The sequence below is a fragment of the Lepisosteus platostomus genome, chromosome 2 (genome assembly GCF_059453375.1).
Source record: "Lepisosteus platostomus isolate fLepPlt1 chromosome 2, fLepPlt1.hap1, whole genome shotgun sequence".
NCBI classification, from domain to species: Eukaryota; Metazoa; Chordata; class Actinopteri; order Semionotiformes; family Lepisosteidae; genus Lepisosteus; species Lepisosteus platostomus.
In genome coordinates, this window is record NC_142612.1 from 47,460,780 (window position 1) to 47,486,785 (window position 26,006).

Genomic DNA, 26,006 nt, shown 5'->3' on the forward strand with positions numbered 1-26,006 from the left:
GACCGGCGCGGCCAGCATCAGGTGGCGCTGCACCTCAGTCGGCACCAGGGCCCAGAGAAACGCCTGGAGCGCTATCTCCCAGTGGGCATCCACCACATCTGCGGCGACTGGACCCAGTAGCTCTCCCGCTAGGCAGCAGCGTTGGGCCAACCTTGCCCGGAGCAGTCCCGGTGCCTCCCCTCTCCTGCCAAAAAGCCCCCGGAGGGCCGACGCCAACGCCGCGGTGAGGTGGCCCACCATCTCCACCTGAGACCAGTTGATTGCCCAGGCCGCCATCTGGAACTGGGCCTCAAACATCTGCCATGGGATCTCCCCTGTATAACGGCTCGGTCTCACCAGCGCAGGCTGGAGCAGGGGTGGCGGGCTGGACCCCGCTGGTCTGGCGTCTCCTTCCTGCCACATGGCCTGAGGCGACCCGGGAAAGGGCCCCCCTTCCGCTGAGTAGGTCACCATGGGGTAGCCCTGATAAGGGCTGTGGCCACTGGCGGTGCTGAGGGGTCGTCCCGGCCCCTGGCGGCTGCTGCTCGCCCCCAAAAGGCGCTTTAGGGGGTCACTCGGCTGCTGGGGGAACTGGCGCTTTTCTGAGTCCGACATCATCGGCCGGTCATTGTCCATCCTCCGCTTCTAACACCAATGTAATGAATTTGGGTTCGTTGAGGACGAACACAAAGACTCAAACCTGTGGAGTTTTAATAAATAAATAAAACTGCGCTTTATTTCTTCTACGTCACCACCCGCCAGCAGCACTGCTGCACCCAGACGAGAGAGAAACACAACACAAGCCCGCCAAGAGCGCGGGCCCAAGAGAGACAGAGAGAGAGAGACAAAGAGAGAGACAGAGAGAGAGAGAGACACCAAGGGGTGCGGAACCAGGGAACTATTTACATAGAAAACGGGCGATCTCCCCAGACTGTACGCCCATTTCACTGTTACCTGGATACCTTTTGGGGGATATCCTCTATATCCTCTTGGGGGGAATATCCTCTTGGGGGATATTCTAACAACAAATGATTATAAGACGATCTGTCAAAGTGCAATGAAATACAATATGCTGGACAGTATGCTTCTCAAAGCACTTTACAGGATAACAACAATAACAACAACAATTTTACAACTCCTGGGAGGAAGAATATCATTAATATTAATAAGAATAATAAACTTTATTTTATATAGCGCCTTTAAAGGTGGCTTTTTTAAAAAAACACAGAGCAGAGTTTACTTGAACATGGAGATGCCATACTGAATAATTCCTGCACACAACCATTGCAGCGGAATTTGCATCATTTGGCAGGGCTATGATTCATACAAGTGGTGGTGGATTTGGAGACAAAATGTATTTACATTGGGTTGCTGTAAGTGGAGCACTAATAAGCCCAAAGCTCTACTTATTATTTTACAAAAGAATGCACCTGACAAGCTGGACAGTATGCTTCTCAAAGCGCTTTACAGGATAACAACAACAAAAAGATAGATAGATACTTTATTGATCCCGTGAGGGAAATTGCAGTGCATCAGCAGCTTAACACACACAACACAGCCACAGTGTAACGAATTATATAATAATAGTACTGTAGCGGCGAGGCTTATTAATAAGGCAGAATTAAGTGTTTCCGAGCTTCCCAAACGAGGCCCCATTTCTCTGTTCATCTCTGTGGTGCAGCCACAGAGAGACTATTCCCAGGGTGATTTAAGGTCCTAGGACAGCTCCCAAAGGGGGATGCACTTAGCTAAGCCTGGCTATCATGATCAATGGTCATCCATTGGCGCCTATCTGTCTAGGGAGTGCCAGTTGGACATCTGGACTGCATTACTAAGTGTCAGGAGTAAGTGACTCATATCTCACCTTGATCAACCAATCAGGGACTGGTAGGGCCGAGTAACCCACGTGGGACTCTGATGCCCATGGAACTTTCAGCCAATCAATGAGCTGAAGTTCCTCCAGGTAAAAACAGGCAACACAGAGAGCCTGAGAGATTCAGTGAGATTCAACAAGATTCAGAAGGGATTCTGGAGAGGATTCTGTGGACTGTTCTAAAGGGAATTCAAAGGAGAATTCCAGGGCAGGACGGCCCAGGAGCAGAAGGCTCCCAAGGGCAGGACATCCTCGCAGCGCGCCTCCTGACCATCCTGAGACTCAGCCCGGACAACCACGGAACGGCCAGTGTGTCTGAGTGCCAGAACTTTCCTTTGTTCTAAGAGTCTAGAGTGGAGGTTGCCAGAGAGTAACCAGCAGCAGGCCTCGTGAACAGGTCGGAACTGTGGAAAGCTGAATCACTATTCAGAACTAGCTCTTCATTAGGAACAAACCGGTCCTCTTCCTGACTTGCTGGGACCCACAGTCATCTTTTCTCCTGTGCACAAACTTTGCTAGTTAAAGCCAACACTAACTAGCCGGTCAGTGAGCATCAGCAGCGCACCGTCGCAAGCCGCACAGCACAGCCTGGCACCGAGCCAGAGAGCGCGGATTGGACAGCAACAGCCTGCAACTGTTTCTTTGTGCCCGCAGGAGATCTGAATCCCCAAAGATTGGATGAGTATTTAACTTCAATGCATTACAGCTCGAGAATTCAATTGTTATCCCAACCAGTTTATATCAATTTAATTCCTAAGAGTTATGTACTTGTTTGAGTATCTAATGTAGAAGTTATAACTAAGTTCATTTACGAAACGGTCTTAATGAATGATATACTGAACGTATGTCCTCTTGATATGTGTAACACTTCGTAACTGACTGAATATATACCTTTTGTATTCTGATAACCCTCTCGATAAGATCTGTTAGTTTTATATGCATATTCTATGTATTAATAAATGTATCCTCGTGTATTAGTACCTGTGTGTGTGCGTTGTTTGAGTTATGTCGCATGGTTGGACTCTAAAGCCATCAAAAGAATCAACTTTGTGATTTACTGCTACAATTAATAATTGTCTCAGTAAATGCCCAAACCCTACAGAACTGGTGCCTTCAGAGAGCCACTATGATTACATATTTGGCGTCCCTGAACCGGTTTTCTTACATAATTGGCGTCCCTGAACGGCTATGAATCACAACAGTACAATACATACAATACAATACAAGAGTTACTCACAGTCCGGACACACAACAACAAACTAGAACAGAACAGTACACAGAAAATCGTATCACACATATGAATATAAATATAGATGTAACTATAGATAAACAAAAAGAAAAAGAAAGAGAACAGATGTAGCAGTAGATGTGTAGATGCGTTTAGTCCAGAAACAGGTCACTGTCAATATTGCCTCTGCCTAGACGCAAGGTGGATGCGTTGTACAGTCTTATGGCAGACGGCAAAAATGACCTCCTGTAGCGCTCCCTGTCGCACCTTGGATGAGTCTGTCTATTGCTGAACGTGCTCTTCATTCCTGCAAGCCTGTCATAGAGGGGATGGGAGAAGTTGTCCATGATGGCCTCTAGTTTGGACATCATTCTCCTCTCAGCCACTACCTCCAAGGGGTCCAGGTCAGACCCAATGACAGAGCTTGCTCTCCTGATGAGCTTGTTCAGAATATGATCAATAATAATAATAATAATAAACTTTATTTTATATAGCACCTTTAAAGGTGGCTCCTCAAAGCGCTTTACAGGATAACAACCGATGAAACAACATTGGTTGGGGGTTGAAAATACCTGTGAAACCGGTTTGTTCACAATGTACTGTAGACACCAACACATTAGCATGTTAAAGCGATTCCATTGAGGAGCAGGGCGCGATAATTGTTTTGTTCCTTGATACAGTATCTGATCTGCAAGGCCATTTGAAACAAAACAAAAACTAAAAATAAGATACAATCTACAGACATTCACAACATAAACATATCTTAAAACATTTACATATATTGTTAAATTATTACTTTAGATACAGATGCAGCCATTCAAAGTGCGCGGTACAGACACGTACCGCAGGTAATTGGCTGCGGTATTGCGTATCATGACGCAAGATGATGCGGTACGTGATTGGTTGACCGACAGGGGCACTCGTGGTCCGTTGGTCTGTCGTAGAAAGACTTACTGTAAACGTCTTTACTGTGCCCGTTGTAGATATTGAATTTTACCACTGAAGGGAAATCTTAGTAGCTGAGCATAAAAAGAATAGGAGCATACTGTAACGCGTGTGAAGGCCATAAACAATATTAATTTTGGAACATAAACATACAGTATATAGCTGGTCTTGGTACTTTAAAGAAAAAAATTCACACCAGTATTCCATTTCTCCCTAAACATTTTAAGCTTCGAAGTCTTTAACTAACGTGATACCGGAGTCAACAAGCATACTTTTAGAATTTGATTAAAAGGGAATATAATATGGAATCGCGTATCTAAAGAATTTAATAACGGTATGATTATATTCGTGTACTGCGACAGGGCTGTGTAGGGCTGTTTCGCCTCCCCGTTCATGCGAGCTGTCTTGTAGCCTACTGGTCTAGGTGCGTGACTAACAACACACAGGTTGTGTGTTCGAATCCAGCTGGTGCTGGACTTTTCTTTTAACAAACATTTCTTCGAAAAAATAGATTCGCGATATTATGGACAATCAATTGACTTTTATATTTCAAAATATCGCAACATGATCGATTCTAAGTCATTTTTGATAACAATGAATAGTCACCTTCTTCCCTCCTGACAGCGGTTCCTGCTTCTATTGTGTGTGTGTGTGCAACAGAGTCAATTTTTATAGAGAAATAGAGGCTGGACAGTATGCGTTACAATATAAACATTTATATTGATTTAAATCGTGTTCTACAGCCCTGTCGCAGTACACGAATATAATCATACCGTTATTAAATTCTTTAGATACGCGATTTCATATTATATTCCCTTTTAATCAAATTCTAAAAGTATGCTTGTTGACTCCGGTATCACGTTAGTTAAAGACTTCGAAGCTTAAAATGTTTAGGGAGAAATGGAATACTGGTGTGTATTTTTTTCTTTAAAGTACCAAGACCAGCTATATACTGTATGTTTATGTTCCAAAATTAATATCGTTTATGGCCTTCACACGCGTTGCAGTATGCTCCTATTCTTTTTATGCTCAGCTACTAAGATTTCCCTTCAGTGGTAAAATTAGATATGGATATTCAATACTTAAACGGGCACAGTTAAGACATTAAATATACATATACATACTGTATACAGTACAGTTTGCATACGGTAATATGTTTATGTTCCTAAATCAATCTCTTTTATGAGCATGTGAAAGGCATGGTGAATCACTGTACTTTGCATGATTGGAAACAAATGCGTGATTGCGAAATGCTGTGGTGTTACCTTTACAAAGACGGTCAATGAAAAAAAGAATGTTGACCAGGGCAATACTTTGAGTTTACACTTACAGCTTGTCCAAGGTCATTCATTATTAATACTATTAGTAATATCTTCGTTAAAGACTGATGGCCACAGCTCAAACATGAGAGGTTGAGCTTTATTAGCTCCACCTTGCGGAAATTCCGGATACTATTATTTTGCTTGTCGTATTATAGGAGAATTTCCGGTAACTAGCGGTATTTACCGGTAACTCGCGGTATTTACCGGTATCTTGCGGTAGACTGCGTACAGCATACCGGAAAATAATGCGGTATCGCCCGCGCATTTTGAATGGCTGCATCTGTATATACTTTAGGTTACTGAAACAGCCAGTTAATAAAATCGTTGCAATTTTGTTTTTGTTTGGAGGTGGGGATATTCTGACAACAATTGATTTAAAGACAATCTGTCAAAAACAATAATTACGCTGGGTGAACGTTCCGAGGTCAAATTGTTCCGCGACAGGGGTATCTTTAAAGAGCGGACGACGGCACCGAAAGATTTTGGCGCGCCCTCTCTTTAAAGCCCTGGCCAAATAGGAAGACAGTACGTTCAGTTATAATTCAAACTGAATTAAAAACTACTCCTATTTAGCATTTTAGTTATGGAGGCGGAAAGATGTCCCCCATCTCCGGGTGCCTGAGTTGTCGCCATCTTTAACCATTCCATGTCCGCAGCAGGTAGAGACACGTTCAAAAAAAAAACAACAATACATTATTTTTAATATTTTTGTGGTAAGAGCAAAACATCAGTATTTACTGCTAGTAATTAGTGTACGATCTATAGTTGAAATCTGAGCCTAAATAAAAAAAAAGCATTTTCAGAGAGCAATTACGCTGTGTTTATGTATAATAAGTGATTAGGTTTATGAGCAATCTAATTACTTATTCGTTTAAAACGCTATATAAAATAAAGTTTATTATTAATTTGCTGGACAGAGTGGTGAACATTATTATGCAGAAGACAAAGATAACGATTTACAATAAAAGACATTTAATTAAACACGGGTTTGTGATTTAAATGGGAATGGGGGTGACGGGAACTCTTAATCTAAATAAAAATAAAATAAATAAAACAGGTTTCGATAGTTAATAACCACTTTTTATGCACGAAACACGGGTGATTTTTCTTCCTCCTGATCAGTTTAGAAATCTGTGTACGGTGTAAAGTTTTTACTTAATTGATATTTTAAAATACACATTTAGAATAGAAAGAAATCCTCTTCCTGATCAGCACGTCTTTTTTCCAATCAGAGGGGTGTTAGATGGTGTCAGCCAATCACCATCCTGAAGCCCCACCGTAATCTCTGGTATAGGGAGACCCCAGAATTCTTTCCCATAGTTTAGATAGATGATAGATACTTTTATTGATCCCATGAGGGAAATAAAGTAAATCATTTTCATTTTAGGAAATTATTAAATGCTCTGTTAAAAGCAAAGGAGATTGTCTGTTATAGTGGACAGAAAAACAAGAGTTTGCTGCGGCGTTATTGGAAACCCAAATTTAACAAAATATCGCTGGCATTATATCCTAGAAGACACAGACCGGGAGAATGCCCCCAGCATAAAAGAAAATGCCTGATGAACTAGGGATTGGACAGTTTCCAAGTGCTTGTACAATCGATGGAAATGTTCAAATAAATGCGAAAAAGAAATTAACAAAATAATCATTTATTTCTTTATCATATTGGCTAGCTAATGTCCTCTCTTTGCTAGTTAGTGGCTGTGTTTCTGCATTGGGTAGCAACGGGTGACTACGTTCTCAGGCGGAAGATGTAAACAGCTTAATTTTCATGTTAAATAATTTTTTTAAATTAAAATTCATTCTATACAGCAATCGCATATTTGGGTACCGTTTCATAAAACTTTCATGCTTAAAATGTTTAGGGAGAAATGGAAGACTGGTGCGTATTTTTTCTTTAAACTACCAAGACCAGCCATACACAGTACAGTTTACATACAGTAATGTTTATGTTCCTAAATTAATATGGTTTATGACCTTCAGATGTGTTATGCTCCTCTTCTTTTTATGCTCAGCTACTAAAATTTCCCTTTAGTGGTAAAATTTCATATAAATATTCAATACTAAGTGGATTAAAATGTGCACAGTAAAGAGATTAAATGATTAAATCTTTTCACTACTGACCAATGCACCACGAGTGCCCCTGTCAGTCATTTTGGCCAGCCAATCACTTACCTTGGTGCCCTGCGGTGGCCTGTGGGTTGTTTCCCATACTGCGGGTTTGTACCGTGCATTTTGAAGGTACAAAATGTAGCTGCATCTGTATGGCAACTGCAGAGCTGCTGACCGCAAAGCCCTACAGCGGGTGGTGAAAACTGCCCAGTCCATCACTGGGGTTGCCCTCCCATCTATACAGGACATTTATGACAGACGGTGCTTGAGGAAAGCTCTAAGCATCATCAAAGACCCCACACACCCCAGCTACAGACTTTATGATCTGCTACCATCTGGAAAACGGTACCGGAGCATTCGGGCCTGGACTACCAGACTCGGAGACAGTTTTTACCCCCGCACTATCAAACTATTAAACTCCCAGCCTTTCTCACTCCCACCTCACCTCTCACCTATGATCTGAACCTCACAGTGCCTTCTTTCTTTCTTTCTTTCTTTCTTTCTTTCTTTCTTTCTTTCTTTTTCTTTCTTTCGTTCTTTCTTTCTTTCTTTCTTTCTTTTTTTCTTACCAAAAACCCAAACACACATAATTTCTATCCCTTTATTTCATTCTGTTGATGCATGTTGTTGCACATAACCTGTTACCTTTTTGCTGTTTTGCCTGTTGTTGTTTTTACACATTGCCTGTTGTTGTTTTTTGCACAGTGCCTGTTGTTGTTTTTTGCACATCGCCTATTGTTGTTTTTTGCACACTGCCTGTTGTCTCTGTCTTTCTTTTGTTATACAATTGTATTGTTGTTGTTGTTGTTATTTTCTTTGTACTACTTATGTCCGTGAGCTAGCTAAATAGCATTTTGTTATACCATATACCTGTATATGAGTATAATGATAATAAACTTGAACTTGAACTTGAACTTTGTAATTTCTTAAGTGAAATGATTAAAATTCTGCCATAAGTATACTCAAAACTCAGTATATCTTATATGTGTTAGGAGTAAGTAGTGAGGACCCTATGCAGAAAATCAGGGCAAACTCCAAAAGGCCTAGTCGAAAGAACAATCCGAGGTCCGAAAGCCATAGGTAAACTAGCCGGTGCAAAAGTACAAATAATCAGAGGTGGAGCCGTAATCCGTATGGAAGCCGAAAAACCTGGTCAAAACCAGAAAGAGAGTAAAAGTACCAAAACCATATCCAGGATACGTACACGAAAAACAAACCAGGGTCAAAAGCCAAAAACCAAGTAGTAAATAACAATGAGACTGGGAGTAGCTCTAGCCAGGAAGACCCTAATACTGAGCACCGGAAAGAGTGAGAGACAGCATTAAATAGACTGGGGAAAAGGGATAATTGGGAACTGTGTTGGAATGTGAGGTGGAATGCCGATTCCTTTGTGGGCATGGTGTAACAATATTCTTACATGTGTAAAGGTACAGACTTGGTCAGATGGCCTTTAAATTGATATTGTGAATAAGTATACCTTACCATAATTTATGAATGTTGAAAGATGCACACATTACTTATCTGGGTAGTCTGTAGGTTGATAGACTAAAATACTAAACTATGTCCATCACCAATATATTACTTTCCAAAATTTTGTTCATTTCACACCTGATGTCAGGATAGTTATCATAATGAAGAGACACTCTCAAATAACAGCCACTTGTACGTGCCATAGGTCTTCTCTCAAATCCTTGCATTTCAGTGAAATCAACAGTTACAGTCTTGCCAAGAAAGAGATCTGAGCCTGTGCAGAACCTCAGAAACAGAGACTGTTTCTTTCCATCACACTCTCGCAGGTATGTTGTAATATGCTTTGATATTTTATTTTCCTGCGCATTCATTGTGCAGGTAAACGCCAGTGACCGTATGATTTTTTATGCCATCAGCTGCAAGTTTTCATACACAGTTTCAATATCCTGAAGGGCTTTGCTGAGGGGAGCAAGTACATTTTCCCACTGTTTGATAACATAAGCAGGCTCTTGGATAAGGGTTTTGTGAGCCAGCAGAATTTGTTTAAAGTTGTGTGCATTTGGCACTCTTCAGCAGCTGTAGTTGTCCAAGATTTCCAGTAATTCATCTTGGTCAGAACTGTTGGAGTCTCTGCGACAAGATTCCAAGGTATTACGGTCAGATTCTGAGATCCTGGGTACTTTAGAAAATTGTCAACAAGATCACTCTTCACATATCCAAGAGTTGCCTGTTCCAAGATTACAGGAGAAAGCTTTATGGGCGAGTACTTCTCTTTTTGTCAACCAAAATAAATAATTCTACCTATACTCTGCCACTTTTTCTTGCCATAGTCATGGTATCTTGGTACCATGTTACCATGGTACAAGAAAAGGTACCTTGAAAGTGATGCCTGTTGTACATTGCTCATAGAATTCAGAGAGGCAATCCCTAAGAATGCCTCCCTCATAATGTCCCTTCTCATACTGTCCATTTGATAGTAGAAGATTTACTTGATTTTCTGATTGAGTATATGAAAGGCTTTAATCAGTGAAATGTTCAATAAGCTCAGATACTATCTGGCTGCGATGGACAACAAGGATTTTTTTGTCTGGTTCCCTGAGTTCTTGTGCCAGGCGCAAGGTGTCTTCTAGAATTTGTTCTCCCATTCCTGATAGGTCTCCATTGAATATTGTAACGATATTGCTATCCTCCATATTTTCCCCAGTAAACATGGTAGAACTTTGCTGAGCTAAACTGTAATAATCTGTGACATCTGAAGGATAAAAGTGTGCCACGTCATCACTGCCTAAGTTAAAATCATTTCCAGTGCTTCCAACATAAATTATGTCTAATGTACAGTATCTATTTCAAATGGTGGATCAATCTGTGAGTTGGTAGAGGGAAAATCCTGTGTGTTTTCCTGTGAGTGACCTGCAGTGTTTGATTCTTGCTGTGTCTCCACACCACCACTGTCATGTTTCTTTTTGGTTGTCAGATAGAACCTCATGATAGTTAGCTTTGAGGCTTCATACTGAGCTCCCACTATACTGTCCTCATCTAAGGTAATTTGTCAGAGCCACCTCAGACTCAGAAATGTTTCCATGTGCATTTTTTCCATCTGGAAAAAACAAACATATGGTCTTTTTTTCCCAGTCCTTTGGAACACTTAACTTTTGTGTTCCACCACCCTTTCTGATTCTCACCTGGATAAAGCCTCTTTTTCATCATGTTACAGCATCCAGACCAACTCCACTTTCCTTACTTTCCTCTCTGTATTCATCTCTTGTTGATGAGTGATATTTTCTGGATGCTTATACTTTTAGGTTTTATTCAGTTTTGACTTCAGTCGCTCAAAAAGCTTTGATTTCCTACAGTTGAGCTCTTTCTCCTGTCTCCTACAATATCCCACCACTGCCAATCTATCTCCATAAGAAGGCAAATAATTCCTCATCTGTCATTAAGATCAGGACACTGGCATCAATCTAAAAATGAATTGTGTATTATCAATTTTCAGTTTGAAAATACCAAACTTAAAGCATCATTTTATGTGGATCAATATGCTGATACTGATTTAAGAAAAAACATCCACTCAGGATTGTTGAGGTGTGAAGTGAAAATATCAACCATACATGAAAATATCAATATACTGTACATTACTGTGCAAAAGTCAGAGACCACCCTTTCGTTTATTTAATTTCCAGTCAAAACCGCCATTGTCATGGAAATATAACTATCAAGGAAGCCACAAGAGAGAGTTCTCACCTGAGTAAGGTCTTTATTTCAATATTGCAATATTGGGAGCCCTGCTGCCACTTCGCACAGTGCAACCAGAGACTCAGTTTGTTACAAGCAGTACAGGGTTTTTATAAGACGTTGCGCTGTAAAAAAGCTCAGTGCTTTGTCCCTTCAAAAACTTCCCCTTTCCCTAAGACAAAACAGATTACATCATAGAGCGAGAGAAGAAGCACTAGATTTGTTATTCAAAGCTAATCAGTTTCTTTCGGCTAATTCTAACGACCCAGACAGCATATATTGTTTTGGTACATTGTCTTCTAAAGTAACCTAAACAGTGTACTTTGTCGACGCACTGTTTTCTAAAATTCTGCACGTACTGTAGCACGGCAATTACATCCTTGAAATATATTATCTAAAAGCACCAATATATTTTTTTGCAAAGCTCTCTACATTTTAAGAATCAATTTACTTATTAGATTTCCACTTCACCATTCAGTGCAAATTATTTATTTTTTTGTGTCAGAAAATAATGCAAGAAACATATATTTGACAGTAAACTACACTAAATATCAAATCTATCAGTATTTAATTTGTCCACTCTTTACTTTTGTGCACCCTACTGCCACTTTAAGTCTTACTGTACATCCTTCCAATTAAACAAACAAGTTACAGCTGTGTCCCCCCAACAAAAGTTGATCCCAAAAGTGTCACTGACATTACAGTATATTAGAACACTTTCCATTAAAAGTGACACTAACATTCAAACAAAAGTAAAAATTTAAATACATATTATACAGTGCATATAGAGAATAAAATGTGATCTGAGATGTTTATATTTAACCTTTATCATGTTTCACTCTTGTGATTCTCTTCTTTGTTAAAAAGAAAAAGTCTCAGTTTAAATTTAAACATAATGCTATGTGAAAATAAACGGCACCCAAAATAAATAGACCATCATGCAAATATGCAAAATATTGCAAAAGAAAAAGAAAAAAAGTTCAGAGAATCAAAAACTGTGTTTATGTGCTTAAGTAATATAGCTGGATTTAAAACAGAACTGATCTGACCAAAATATTGAAAACCAGAGACATATTTAAACTCATCAAAGGCCATTCTAAAACATTTACATTATAAACAGAACAATAAAAAGTTTTAAAACAAAAATAACTTAGTCATAGAGCAAAAAAAAAAAAAATTTGCCAAGTCCTTCATTAAAAATTAAACTCAGTAACTATGAGGTGACATAAACTACAGTAAATGACACTATGCAAGAAAACAAATGTTGCATGGACATTATAGCATAACAATAAATAAAATGAAACACAATAACAGTAACAAAACTGCAGTGCATCATACTAAAAGCCACAACAACAATAAAACATATTAAGACATTAAAAAAGAGGTTGATGTGATTGAAAACAGAATTACATAAAACAGAACCCGTGATCAGTCCAGTTTCTTTCTTTGTGGGGTATCAAGCTGGTCAAGCATTGTTTCTTTTAAATCAGGCTCCATAAATGGTACCCACAAGGAAGACCAAATCATCGTGGGCAGCTTTGGTCTCACTAGCAGTAGAGCAGGCCCAGTCATCTTTAGCAGTTCTTGGTGACCAGAAATAATTCTGCAGACAGTCATTTAATATGCAGTGCAGATCCCAGAGCTTTTGCCATACTCTTGCAGTATCTCTCAACTCACCCAGTCCTCTGGTATTGCCTGGGTGTTACAAAATTTCTGCTTTAGTAATGCCACAGGCCTTTTACAGTCTTTCTCCAAGTCTGGTCCAATGGTCAAACTTGTACACTTAGGAGCCCAGAAGAGCAGGCTAATGAAACTAGCACCGTCAGCACTGCAGACCCTAACTGCATCTGCTGCTACTGTAGTTTTGTCCACTCTGCCTCTTGTCTGCTGGCACTCTTCCTCTTCTGGCAAATTTGGCAGCCGGGTGAAGAAAGCTGAGATTCACTCTCAGGTGTTGTTATCCCTTCAGTTACATAAGTGCACTTATTTCACTCTGTCCTACAGTCCTTCCAATTTCTTGTACAGCTGCAGGGAATGGTTTTATTTCTTATACAGAAACTTCACTCCTCTGAGATTTACTATCAACTGTAAATTCTACCTCTATGATCTCTTCACAGACTTCCTGGATATCTTCCATTTTTTGTAAAACACATTGCTGCACAAAATAAAATCTACCTCCGTAAACTATGACTCTTCTCTCACAAAAGTGTTTAAACCAGAGAATCCCTTACTAACACCAATAGTTACAAGTGAGGGGGGGGTTGAAAGTGGTGAATAACAGGAATTGACTGAATGGCTCAGCCAATAAGTAAAATAAATGCTCATAACCCCAGTTGTTATCTACTTCAGCCTGTAACAGTAGAATATATATATCCTATATAACAGTAGAATAGATATAGAATATAGGATATAGTAAGGGAGCAGCTTTAATGATATGCATAAGAGTTGCAATTAAAATATTTCTAATTCAGTTTCACTAAGAACATTTGCACAATATTTTTCCTGTATCTTTTTAGCAGTTCTTCACAATTCATTCTTACTTAAATACTTCAGTAGTGTTTATACAATAATAATTTAATCATCTCCTACAAGCAATGTGAACATTTGTTAGAACAAGTTGCTATTTTGTAGATAGGGTAATGTTTTGTAAGAAGTATTGTGTTTCTGGAAATCTTTCAAGTCAGTTATTCATTTCCGTTGTTAAGCAGGGTTGGGCCTGTCATTGTGGGCTGAATCATGTCAGCTCAATGCTCTTATACTCAGAGGTCACAGAGGGAGGAATGTATTTAAGTTTGGCGTTTCCCAAAGCGCTTACATTGAAAACTCAAGTTATGATTACTAAACTTAAAGTCAAACCATAAACAGGATAAAGAAGTCAGTGCCAGGACCAACCATTTGTGTATTTGTATAGTATTCCTGGCAAGTAAAAAAATGTTATGATAATAAAAATAATGAGGAGTAGAGGAGAAATTAGTCTACAGTGGTGAAGTGTTTGTATTTGCCATAATTACAAAAGCCCTGCAGCATTCATTCCAAAGGGAGGCTGAAAGAGAATTTGCCAATTCCCTTGACACCCCCTAACATTTGAAATAATTTAAGATCTGAAATGTCAGATGTTAACCCTGCTTCACAACAGTAACTACGGTATTTTAGATTTTGTGAATATGTAAAAAAGCTATTTCCTCTTTTTAACTGCTGGCAAAGAAATATTTGCAAAGCATAAACACGAAAAGACAAATATTTAGTAACAATAAACAATAACAAAATACAACACACAACATTGTGTGGGCTCTGCGATGAACTGGAATCCCATCTAGGGTGAAACCAGCTTTACACCTATTACTTGCTGGGATAGGCTTCTCCTCGACCCTGTATGGAAAAAGCAGATAGAAAATGGATGGATATATTTGTGAAACACTTTCCTTTTGGAGGTATCCCAAACCAAGTTAATTACTTTGTACTATAATTAAAACTGAAATACAGCACTCATTTGGGTGATACACAGCAGCATTTGCAATCTGAATATACAAATGATTAGGTATTTAGAAAGAATTGAGAAATTGTTTCACATATTGAATTAAGGGAAATTTTTAAATAGGCTAAATTGTGCAAACCAAGGTAGAATTTAGCCAGTGAAATTGGGGTTAACTCTATTTTTTTAATATGCTAATTTGATCTTAAATAATCAAATAAACAGAACTTTAGTTTTTTAACTCTTCTAGTACTTCATACAGTATAATGTCACCTTACTGGGGAATTGTTTTTGTAAAATTTGAGGCAAGTTGGAAAAGTGCCACCTACTGTTCCACCAACATTTTTTGCAGAAGTACAAGTGGCCCAGCCTTGCTTAGCTTCTGAGATCTAACCTAATCATGTTATATGCTGGTAATTGTGCTGCCAAAATTAATGACCATGAGCACACACTATAATACATAAGTCATACATTATATCGCATAGCATCCCAGGACACCCATAAAATGTATAAGACCTTGTTTTTAAATATTTTATTCAAAACACAGTACACCTTACATCTCTGTTTCACTGGGTTTCACTTGTATTCCATCCATACCATTTCCACTATTAATGTGGTTTCCCTTAGTTCTCCTTAGTTCATCTGATCTGACAAGATCTATTTTTAGGGTGACATAGCTGCTGGCCTATTATTGAATGTCTTTAGATTGTCTTTCCTAATGTCACAATTATATTTCTTTTTCCAGATGAAGCATAGCTTTAAACAACAGTGTGAGTATGTTTGAGCCAAGCCTTGTAGAACATTTCTGGTTGACAAACATTACCTGAAATAATACTCAAATGTGTTGCTGAGCCATGAGACATCTGCAGCTTTGAGCCTGAGGATCTAAGTGTGTTTCAGCAGTCAGTAGGATATAAATATATGCATAAATATTATATATATATAAAAATTGGGGGACATTGGGAATCATGTGCTCCCTCCTCTTCTCTTAGCTTCACTTAACACGACAGAAACCAGGATAAACTCTGGCCTGATGAGCCACTGTGCTTTGTTATGGAAGTGACCTTCTCATATACTGTATTATTGTGATATTTGAGGAAGTATAGAGAAGGTGAACCTGAGCTTCACCTAGTTTAGAAATGTATGCAGTATCCAGCTTGATTGCCTTACACAGCTGGTTTGGAACATTGGATAGAGCTTGGCTATATTTACAGATGCAGCCATTCAAAACAAGCGTTATAACGCGGTGCACTTGTCGCAGTATAACTCAAGTTACTGTATAATACCATATGAATACCGTATATTCTCGCATAATACCGCATGGTACCACAAGTAAAATAATAGTATCGGAATTTCCGCAAGGTGGAGCTAATAAAGCTCAACCTCTCATGTACAGCGCTTGAGCTGTCACCATCAAAGACTTTACCGAAGATATTACTAATAGTATTAATAATGAATGAACTTGGACAAGCTGTAAACTCAAAGTATTACCCTGGTCCACATTCTTTGTAACTATCTTTGTAAACAAAAATACTTTATTTTTTTATTGACCATCTTTGTAAATGAAAAGACTTTATTTTTTCATTAACAAAAAGTAACACCACAGCATTTTGTTGATCCAATCACGCATTTGTTTCCAATCATAATTTTTGAGAATCTCCGATTCACCATGCCTTTCACATGCTCATAAGATATTGATTTAGGAACATAAACATATTACTGTGTGCAAACTAAACTGTATATGTATATTTAATGTCTTTACTGTGCACGTTTTAGTATTGGATATTTATATGGAATTTTACCACTGAAGGGAAATTTTAGTAGCATAAAAAGAATAGGAGCATAACGCATGTGAAGGTCATAAATGATATTAATTTTGGAACATAAACATTCAGTATTATGTATTATGTATTAGTATTATGTAAAATGGCTGGTCTCGGTACTTTAAAGAAAAAATATTCCATTATTATTATTATTATTATTATTATTATTATTATTATACCAGTATTCCATTTCTCCCTAAACATTTTAAGCATTAAAGTCTTTAACTACTATGTGAAATAACATGTGTACTCTGTGAGAAAAGTGGTAGTTTTAAGCTTTTCTGCGAATACGCTCGATACCGGAGTAAACAAGCATACTTTTAGAACTTGATTAATAGGGAATATAATATGGAATAGCGTATCTAAAGAAATTAATAACGATATAATTAATAATAACGATATTCATGTACTGCAACATAAAAGGTAGTATATACTGTACACATACTGTACAATGTCTATTGATATGTGTAGGGCTAACTGGAATCCGGCACTAACTGGAACCCGGGGGGACCACTGTGTGTTAAGAAAGTTAGGTGTTAGCATAAACTATTAATGAGTGGCTCTGGTGAAATTTCACTGTGAAGTGAAGAGTTAAAGTGTAAAGTGTTTCCTCTTTGTAACGGGAAGAGACGTGGTGCTTTAAACAAGAGAGTGTGTGTTTTTTTTTTAATCCCTGGTGGAAACGGGCTTCCATAAGAATCAAGTAATAGGTTTATTCCATGCTGAAAAAAGAAGAAAGAAGACACACTCCATAAGAATCAGTGCCTTTATATAGCACCTTTATATAGTGCCTCTAAAGGTGGCTTCTCAAAGCACTTTACAGGATAAAAACAACAACAACAACAACAACAACAATAACAATATTGTATTTCATTGCACTTTGACAGATCGTCTTTAAATCAATTGTTGATTTAAAGTTTGACAGTAAATGTTTATATTGTTACGCATATACAGTAGCCTTCATTTCTTTATAAAAAATTAAAAAATCGTTTGCGCAGCCTAAGAGGGGGGGTCTGCTCTCATTGACAGCTGACACTCCTCCATACACTCAAGTGAAAAATTAATAACGCCAATGTAAACGTCGTATTTACAATTTGTTGATAATAAAAATGTTAAGTTCTCTAAAGCGTTCTCAGTCAAGTATGATAGTTTACCCAGGGAGCTGGAAGATATTATTAAGAAGATATTCTTAATAACCTTTTAAATCTGAAGGGAGATCTAAAGGGATCCCCACACGATACCGGTTCCTGCTTCTGGAGCAGGAACCGGTATCAGAGGGAAAGACGGTGACTATTCGTTGTTATTAAAAAATGACTTAGATTCGAACATGTTGTGATATTTAGAAATATAAAAAAGTCAATTAATTGTCCATAATATTGCTATTTAATTTTTTCAAAGAAATGTGTGTTAAAAGAAAACTCATGGCGCTAGCTGGATTTGAACAGCCAACCTACCGCTTAGAAGTCAGGCACTTAGACCATCAAGGCACATGACAAGTGGTGGAACAGCCCTACACATATCAATAGACATTGTACAGTATGTATACAGTATATACTTCTGTTTGTGTTGCAGTACATGAATATAATTATATCGTTATTAATTTCTTTAGATACGCGATTCCATATTATATTCCCTATTAATCAAGTTCTAAAAGTATGCTTGTTTACTCCGGTATCGAGTGTATTCTCAGAAAACCTTAAAACTACCACTGTTCTCACAGAGTACTGTATACACATGTTATTTCACGTGTTAGTTAAAGACTTTGATGCTTAATGAGAAATGTAATACTGGTGTTTATTTTTTCTTTAAAGTACCGAGACCAGCCATATTCAGTTTACATAATACTGTATGTTTATGTTCCAAAATTAATATAGTTTATGACCTTCACATGCGTTATGCTCCAATTCTTTTTATGCTACTACAATTTCCCTTCAGTGGTAAAATTCCATATAAATATTCAATACTAAAACATGCACAGTAAACACATTTAAATCTTTCCACGACCGACCAAGGAGTACCCCTGTCGATCATTTTGGCCAACCAATCGCATACCGCATTATAACGCGTTATGACGTAGCCAAATGCCTGCGGTACGTGTTTGTTCCGCGCACTTTGAATGGCTGCATCTGTACATAGCTGTCTTTGGGCGCAGAGGTAATTAAACATGAAGGAGTTTACGGATGATCTAAAGTAGACAAAATAAGTTATTCACTTTAAGTAATTATCACTACCAAGTTGAAGAAAAACCATTCACAAGTAACTGGCCCATAGAATAATCATAAAGACAGAAGTCAGAAAGACAAAACAGGAAGTGAAGAATGAACATCATCCATCCTCCTCTTTGTCGTCTGCAGATTGTGGTGTGAAAGTGTGCCTCCTTGTAATCAGATTTGAAATCATTCTGTCCAGGTAATCTGAATTTTTGAGTACCAGACTTACAATATTAAAAAACAGAACTCGCTGTCTTATTTATTTGAAAATTCTGATTTTCTTTATTTGAGAATTTGATGGCTAAAAACATCTGGTCTGTTTTTTATGTTATTTGTGAACATCATTACTGAGTAGATACACACATCATCAAAAAATTTGACAGGCCACACAGGCCCTTTTTCTACATCCATTTTCCACCAGTCCCCTCCCACCTCCCCTGTATCACAGGCAGACGTCATGTTGATGCACACATGCATTTGATGATGAAGTGTGAGTGTCGCCAGGACAGAAGATGTGCCTGGACATACCAAGTGCAATTTAAAGCAGGTGTATTATAGTCCTAAGGTGTCGGGGAGCTACAGCGGCATGTAGGGCCTGGTGAAGGCTATGAGGGCCCAGGGTGTGAGCCCAAGCTGCAAAGAGGTGTGCAAGTGGCTATCTGAGTAGTATGCTTACACGATGCACAAACCAGTCTGAGTCAAAAGGAAGAGAAATAGAAAACTGGTCCCAGACATTGACTGGCAACTGCAGGCAGATTTAGTGGACATGTACAAGTATTCAGACATCAATGGTGGGTTTAGTTGCATTCTAACATGTATAGATACATTGTGAAAATATGCTTAGGTCATACAGTTAAAATCCTGGTCTGGAAGTAACCAGGGCTTTCTAAAACATATTTAGAGAGGGCTGTTCATCTGGATGAGGATAAAACAATTCTCACCAGGCCCTTCCAAATTTTTGTGAAACATGAAAGTATTGGGCATTATGTGACAACCCAGCCAATTCACTGGCTGTGTAGAAACCTGTTTACAGAAAGTCTGCATTAAATAAGGGCAATCACATGAGAGTGTCCAAAATAAAGGGGAGGTTTAAAAAGTTTATGAACAAACCTTTACGAATTAAATTTTAATTGTGAAAGAGCGAATCCCTGCTCCGATACTCTCTTACAAAGTGGAGGAGTAATGACGGAGATGCTATTAAAAGGTTTCTTATTTGCCAAAGAGCTATAGAAGGTCAACCAGGACACAGTCAGGATCTGTCACATGCAAAACATTTTGGTGGTTAAAGGTCGTGGAAAAGCACAAAACAGCTTTTGATAATGTGGCACAGTTGGAATGATAAATTCCTGTTACGGATTCGGCCAGTGAAACCGAAACCAAGTAATGAACCCACTTGCAGGAGCCAATAGAGACAAGTCGTGATCCAAATACCGTAGACGAAGGAGAGAGCCGAGAGTCCAGGGGAAACCAGAGATCCAAACAGGGAGAGAGTAGCCAAAGCCAGACTGTAATCCAAAACCGTAGACGAAGGAGAGAGCCGAGAGTCCAGGGGAAGCCAGAGATCCAAACTGGGAGAGAGCAACCGAAGCCGAGCCGTAATCCAAAAAACGTAGTAAAAGGGGAGAAACCAAAGTCGGAACCAGAACAGTACGAAGAGGTAGAAGGCGTAGCGCAACTAAGTCGCTCGAAAGGAAAACCAATACTGAGCGAGGAGGTAGGGAAAGACTAGTGCTAAAATACAAGATGAGACAGAGGTGTGGTGGTGAAAGCGTACACTGATAGGTAGACTAATGAACTAAGACAACGCCTTCTTCTGCCTCTTTTGTCGCCGACAGGCAGGAATCGTAACAATTACAAGTATTGGGTAAATGCCTCTAATGTGATAGACATATAGAGTGCATTGAAAAATGAAATCCAATGGATTTACATGATACTGGCTAGTAATTCATAATCAATGATGTTTCCAATAAAAAACAACTCGTGTTTCACAGAGCATTCACAGAAAACCCATCAACTTGAAGGGGAGCTGGGAAGGGGGGCTGGTGGAGATGCATTATCCTCATGTTATACTGTACATATTTAACAGGGACGGACAATTTGTCCTTTTCAATGAAGATACTGACAAAGCCTGGATCTGCATTGCACTCAGCCTGTTAAAAACAGTTAAGATAACCATGATGGATCATAAAAGATGTAGGATGGGTAAAAAGAGGGTATCAAGATGTGAGACCCACCGAGACATATTTTATGTCTCATATCATGGCCTTTGTTCACTGAGGATCTGTGGATTTTGCAAAGTCGGAGTTGGACATATTCCAATTAGACCTCACCCAAACCAGGAGCAAAAAAAAAAATACATAGAGGTACAGCTCTTCGAGGCCATCAAAGAAAATGCACATTTGACATTTTTCATTGACAGCAACAGGGAAGATTATTTAGATTTAAACAACAGCTCTATTTGACTTGAAAAATAAAAGAGCCCGAGAGCACTGACATATAGGTGGATATCTAAGTGAGCCTGGTGATTTACACCATTGCCTTCATTTTTAGTCAGATTGACATCACCCTGGGTGACCGGTTGTTCAGTCAAAGCAATAACTGTTATTCTTATTAGGCCTTTATAGAGTGCTCAATTACATTTTTTAACTGGGATCTTTTACAAGGAGACGGCTATGCAACACAAGTCCACATTATTGCATGGACCCAATCAGGACTTCAAAATCAGAATTGAATATATGACAAAGCTGAAAACTGGCACTCCTGGGTAACATTCAAGCAGGTCTGTTTTTTCAGGACAAGCTCCTGCTGAATGATCCAAACGTGAAATAAAAATCATGCACAACAGAGATACTTTTTGCTTAATGAACAATGCCAGAGACCACAAACTGAACATACTCTGGGTGTCTTTCTTTGTTAAAAGAGTCAGAGTGACCCCTGGAGTCAGACTGGGACATGCTGAAGACTGCTGATAGCTAATGCCAAGTACCCCGTCGACCGTGTGCAGATTAATATCTTCTGCTTGCCCACGGGAAGCTGTGTGTGTAACCAGGAAAACCTGTTTCCTGGGCAACTGCAGAAAGTAATCATATTGGAGCTTGTGGACAATGTGCCACTCGGCGGGAACTAAGCTTAAAACCCCTTCTACTTTACATTACAACATTATTTTTTTGTTTTTTATACATGGACAGAGAACAGATTCCGAGTAATCCTCGGCAACCTCTGCAACCAGACTTTCCAAACATAAACTGAGTCTATAATTACCTGGTGGAAACAGCCAGTAAGTGCTTGAAAGACTGACTGGCTTTCAAGCATGGCCATGAAGAGTTTTCCAGGTTGTTCACTTTTTAAAAAAAGGCAATCTACGAGCCAAAATACACTTTGCGCAACCTCTGTCTATCACCACAAATATGATTGTGTATGTCCTTGTGATTATGTGATTGAAATAAGCATGTGGAGCCACATCCTTTAAGAATCCAGCTAAATTATTGGCATGCTACAGGTACAGTATGAACATGAGGCAGTTGGAAGATATGTTGGCATGGAATCCCTATATTAGAGAGTGTTTTCTAGTATAGGGACATTGTCCCAGAATACATTTGGTATGCAGACCCCTGAGTCTGATAGTGAATATGTACCCCTGCAATCAGCCTGGAGAACATTGGCTAGGCATTTATTTGACTCCCATAGGAGGAGTGGAATTTTCAGATTTGTATAGTACGTGTTTCAGCCAGAAACACAATGTTTCGGCCATGGAGCCTTCTTCAGGTGTGAGAAAGATTTAATAACACAGGAGAACAAAAGTTGGAAAAATGGAGGAGGAGGGAGAGGGGAGAGGCAGAGAGGCCACCCAGGAAGTGCAAATTGGAGAGCGGTGGAGAAAGCTGTGAAGTCAAAACCTGCATAAGAATAGAGAAGATTACACAAAAATAAGTCTATCATTAAAAGAAGGGGGAGGTGTGAACCTAGTTTCAGGATGAGTTTAGTTTCTGTTGTCTTTCTGCTGTGAGAGTTGAGAAACCCTTCTTTGAGAACAGAGAAAGAGAGATCAATGTGATCATGGCCATCTGAGGTGAAATGAGAAACTATGGGCTTGGAGAAATCTTAAATCTTTACATCCCTAACATGTTCTCTGAAGTGGTCTCCTAGTCTCCTTCTGGTTTCCCCAACGCAGATAACTGGGCATACAGTAAACAAGGTTGCTGGAGATACAGGATATTGTTAGATATGTATTTGCAGATGATGCAGAGAGTTCTGTTGCAGGGGGAGGTGACTTGTGGGGATGATTGCTGAGTGCGGTCGAGGGAGCTGTGAACAAGAAGTTTATGTAGATTGGGTGGTCGGCAATAAGAGATGATTGAGTGGTCGGAAGAAAGGGTACCGATGGAGGGATCGTCTTGTAAAATGGAGTATTTGTTAATGATGTTCCGGGGGATAGAAAGTGTGTTAGGGTGGTAGGGAAGCACCAGGGCAATGTAGTTGTGAGACCAGGAGTTCCTGATCAAGTTGATCCGAAGGCTGTTTTTGGCCCAGGTGAGGGCCCGATTGATAACCTGGGTGGGGTATCCTCTGTTGATGAGAAAATAATGCATTTTGTGTGCTTGGTTCTGGAAATCCATGTTGTCACTGCAGAGTCGCAAAGCCTGAGGAAATTTGAAAAAGGAAGAGAGTTTTTGCTGTGAATGGGGTGAAAAGAGCTGAACAGGAGATAGCTGTGTGAATCTGTGGGTTTGTAATAGACTGAGGTAGAGAGTTGTGGATGGTTCATAAATAAATATATGTCTAGAAATGCAAGAGTAGTGGAAAATATGTTAACTGTATATTTGAGGGAAGGGTGAGTGTTAGTGAATTGATGCAGGAAGTGTTCTAGCTAGTCATTAGCACCTACACAATCTGTGTAAGAGTAACACCCAGAGACTTCTACATTTTTCTAGGAAACTAATGCTTTCTACTATTCTCTCTCTTAAACAACAGATTACCCTTTCTTATAGCAACATCAAAGAAGCCAAGGAATTTTTACAGCTAACAGCTCCACAGCATCTTCCCTTTATAAATAATCTCATCAGATCCCTCAATGTCCACCTATACCAGTTCCTCACTGCAGAGACGGATAAAAAACTCAATCATCTTCTACAGAAAAAGACCATCAACACCTCTACCACCTCTACCAATCCTAACCTTGTTGTTACTATACCCTCTGACCTTTCCCTTTCAGAGGATGAGCGATCTCTACTTAGCAAAGGCCTCAGTTTTATTCTAGTCCCCAAGAAGCTGGACATCCCACAAACCCAAGTTGACCTCAATTGTTTTTACCACAGGATTTGGCTCAAAGCTCATTTTGCTGACCACTGCCCCTCACTGGTAGCAGACACCGACCTGGTCACTGATAACATTAACAATATCAATCGTAAACAGTGCTCGAGCATTCCCTATACTGGCTCTTTTCCACCAAATGATAACTTTATTAACCAATGCAGCATTCAAGTTCCCAAGACCCTTTCCACTCCCAGGAAAAACAGGTCTAACCTCATCCAAGGAGAAATTCAGTTCCTCCAATCTCTCCAAAATAGGGATGATATTGTCATCAAACCAACAGACAAAGGAGGAGCTGCTGTGGTGTGGCAAAAAGACCTGTACATTATGGAAGCCTCCAGACAATTAACCGATACTTTTGCCTACCGTCCTCTCCAACAGGATCCTACCACTGACTACCAGAAGGAAGTGGTATCCACTATCTCTCTTCTTATCAGCAACCAGGAGCTCCCCCAGGAGGCGAAACGTCTCATCGTAGAACATTACCAGGTATCCCAATTCTACCGCCTTACCAAAATCTACAAACCCAACACCCCTGGACGCCCCATTGTCTCAGCATTCAATTGTCCAACCACACTCATCTCTGCTTTTCTCGACAGCCTTATGAGACCGCTGTTTGAAATTCTTCTCTTATATATCAAGTATACTAACCATGCCCTCCAACTTTTCAATGTTTTCCAATTTCAGGATCCAGAATGCTACATTTTTACCATGGATATCATGTCTCTCTACACCGTCATTCCCTACAATGACGGTCTTACAGCCTTCAATGACATGCTAGACAAATGCACAATGCTTGATCCACCCATCCACACTCTAGTGCATCTTGCGGAATTGGTTCTCACACCGAATGCATTCTCATTTAATAACCTTTTTTATCTGCATATTAGTGGAGTTGCCATGGGCACCAGGATGGGACCTAGCTATGCCAATATTTTTGTTGACTGTGTAGAAGAATGCTTCTTTGATTCCTATACTGGCTTTGTCCCTGACCTCTACAAGCGATACATCAATGACTGCGTCGGTGCTGCTACATGTTCTAATGACCAGCTAGAGAACTTCCTGCAGAAATTCACTAACTCTCACCCATCCCTCAAATATACAGTTAACATATCTTCCACCACTATTCTGTTTCTAGATATAAAATTATCTTTTAACCATTCATGACTCTCATCCTCAGTCTATTACAAACCCACAGATTCACACAGCTATCTCCTGTACAGCTCTTTTCATCCCACTAATACCAAACATTCTCTCCCTTTTTCACAGTTCCTCAGGCTACGTTGACTCTGCAGTGACGACATGGATTTCCAGAACCAAGCACTCAAAATGTATTATTTTTCATCAACAGAGGATACCCCACCCAGGTTATTGATAGGGCCCTCACCCTATCATCAACTCGATCAGGAACTCCCGTTCTCACAACCGCATTCCCTTGATGCTTCCTTACCACCCTAACACACTTTCTATCCCCAGGATCATCATTAACAACTACTTCATTTTACAGGATGATCCCTCCATCTGTCTATAGCATTGTCTTGTCAGTGTCTTGTCTGTATTCATACTGTAGACCTGGAGAATGATTTCTCGCTCCTCTGTACACTTGTATATGGCTGGATTGACAAATAAACTTGAACTTGAACTTCTGACTGCCCTATCATCTCTTATCCCTGACCACCCAATCTACATAAACATCTAGTTCACAGCTCCCTCAACCGCACTCGGCAGTCAACCCCACCAGGCACCTTCCCTTGCAACAGAGCTTGCTGCATCATCTGCAAATACATATCTAACAACACACTCATTCAGGGTTTCACAGGTCAATTCCAGATCACCCAGACGACATTCTGTATCTCCAGTAACCTCATTTACTGTATCTCTTGTAAAAAATGCCCAGTTATCTACGTTGGGAAAACCGGAAGGAGACTAGGAGACCGCTTCAGAGAACATATTAGGACTGTGAAGATTAAAGATTTCTCCAAGCCCATAGTTTCTCATTTCACCTCAGACGGCCATGATAGTTTGGAATA

At 39.5% G+C, this 26,006-nt stretch overlaps 1 protein-coding gene and 1 pseudogene across 1 annotated transcript in view; one reads left to right on the forward strand and one right to left on the reverse strand.

Annotated features, from left to right (window-relative positions):
* Positions 1-9,012: 9,012 nt before the first annotated feature.
* Positions 9,013-10,140, reverse strand: LOC148676405 (uncharacterized; annotated as a pseudogene).
* A 13,464-nt stretch (positions 10,141-23,604) lies between these two features.
* Positions 23,605-26,006, forward strand: part of LOC148676406 (uncharacterized) — a 28,347-nt gene continuing 25,945 nt past the window's right edge. The window contains exon 1 of the mRNA XM_088644382.1: positions 23,605-24,465. Within this exon, the coding sequence (XP_088500508.1) occupies positions 23,605-24,465 (861 nt within the window). The remainder of the gene's footprint in view (positions 24,466-26,006) is intronic.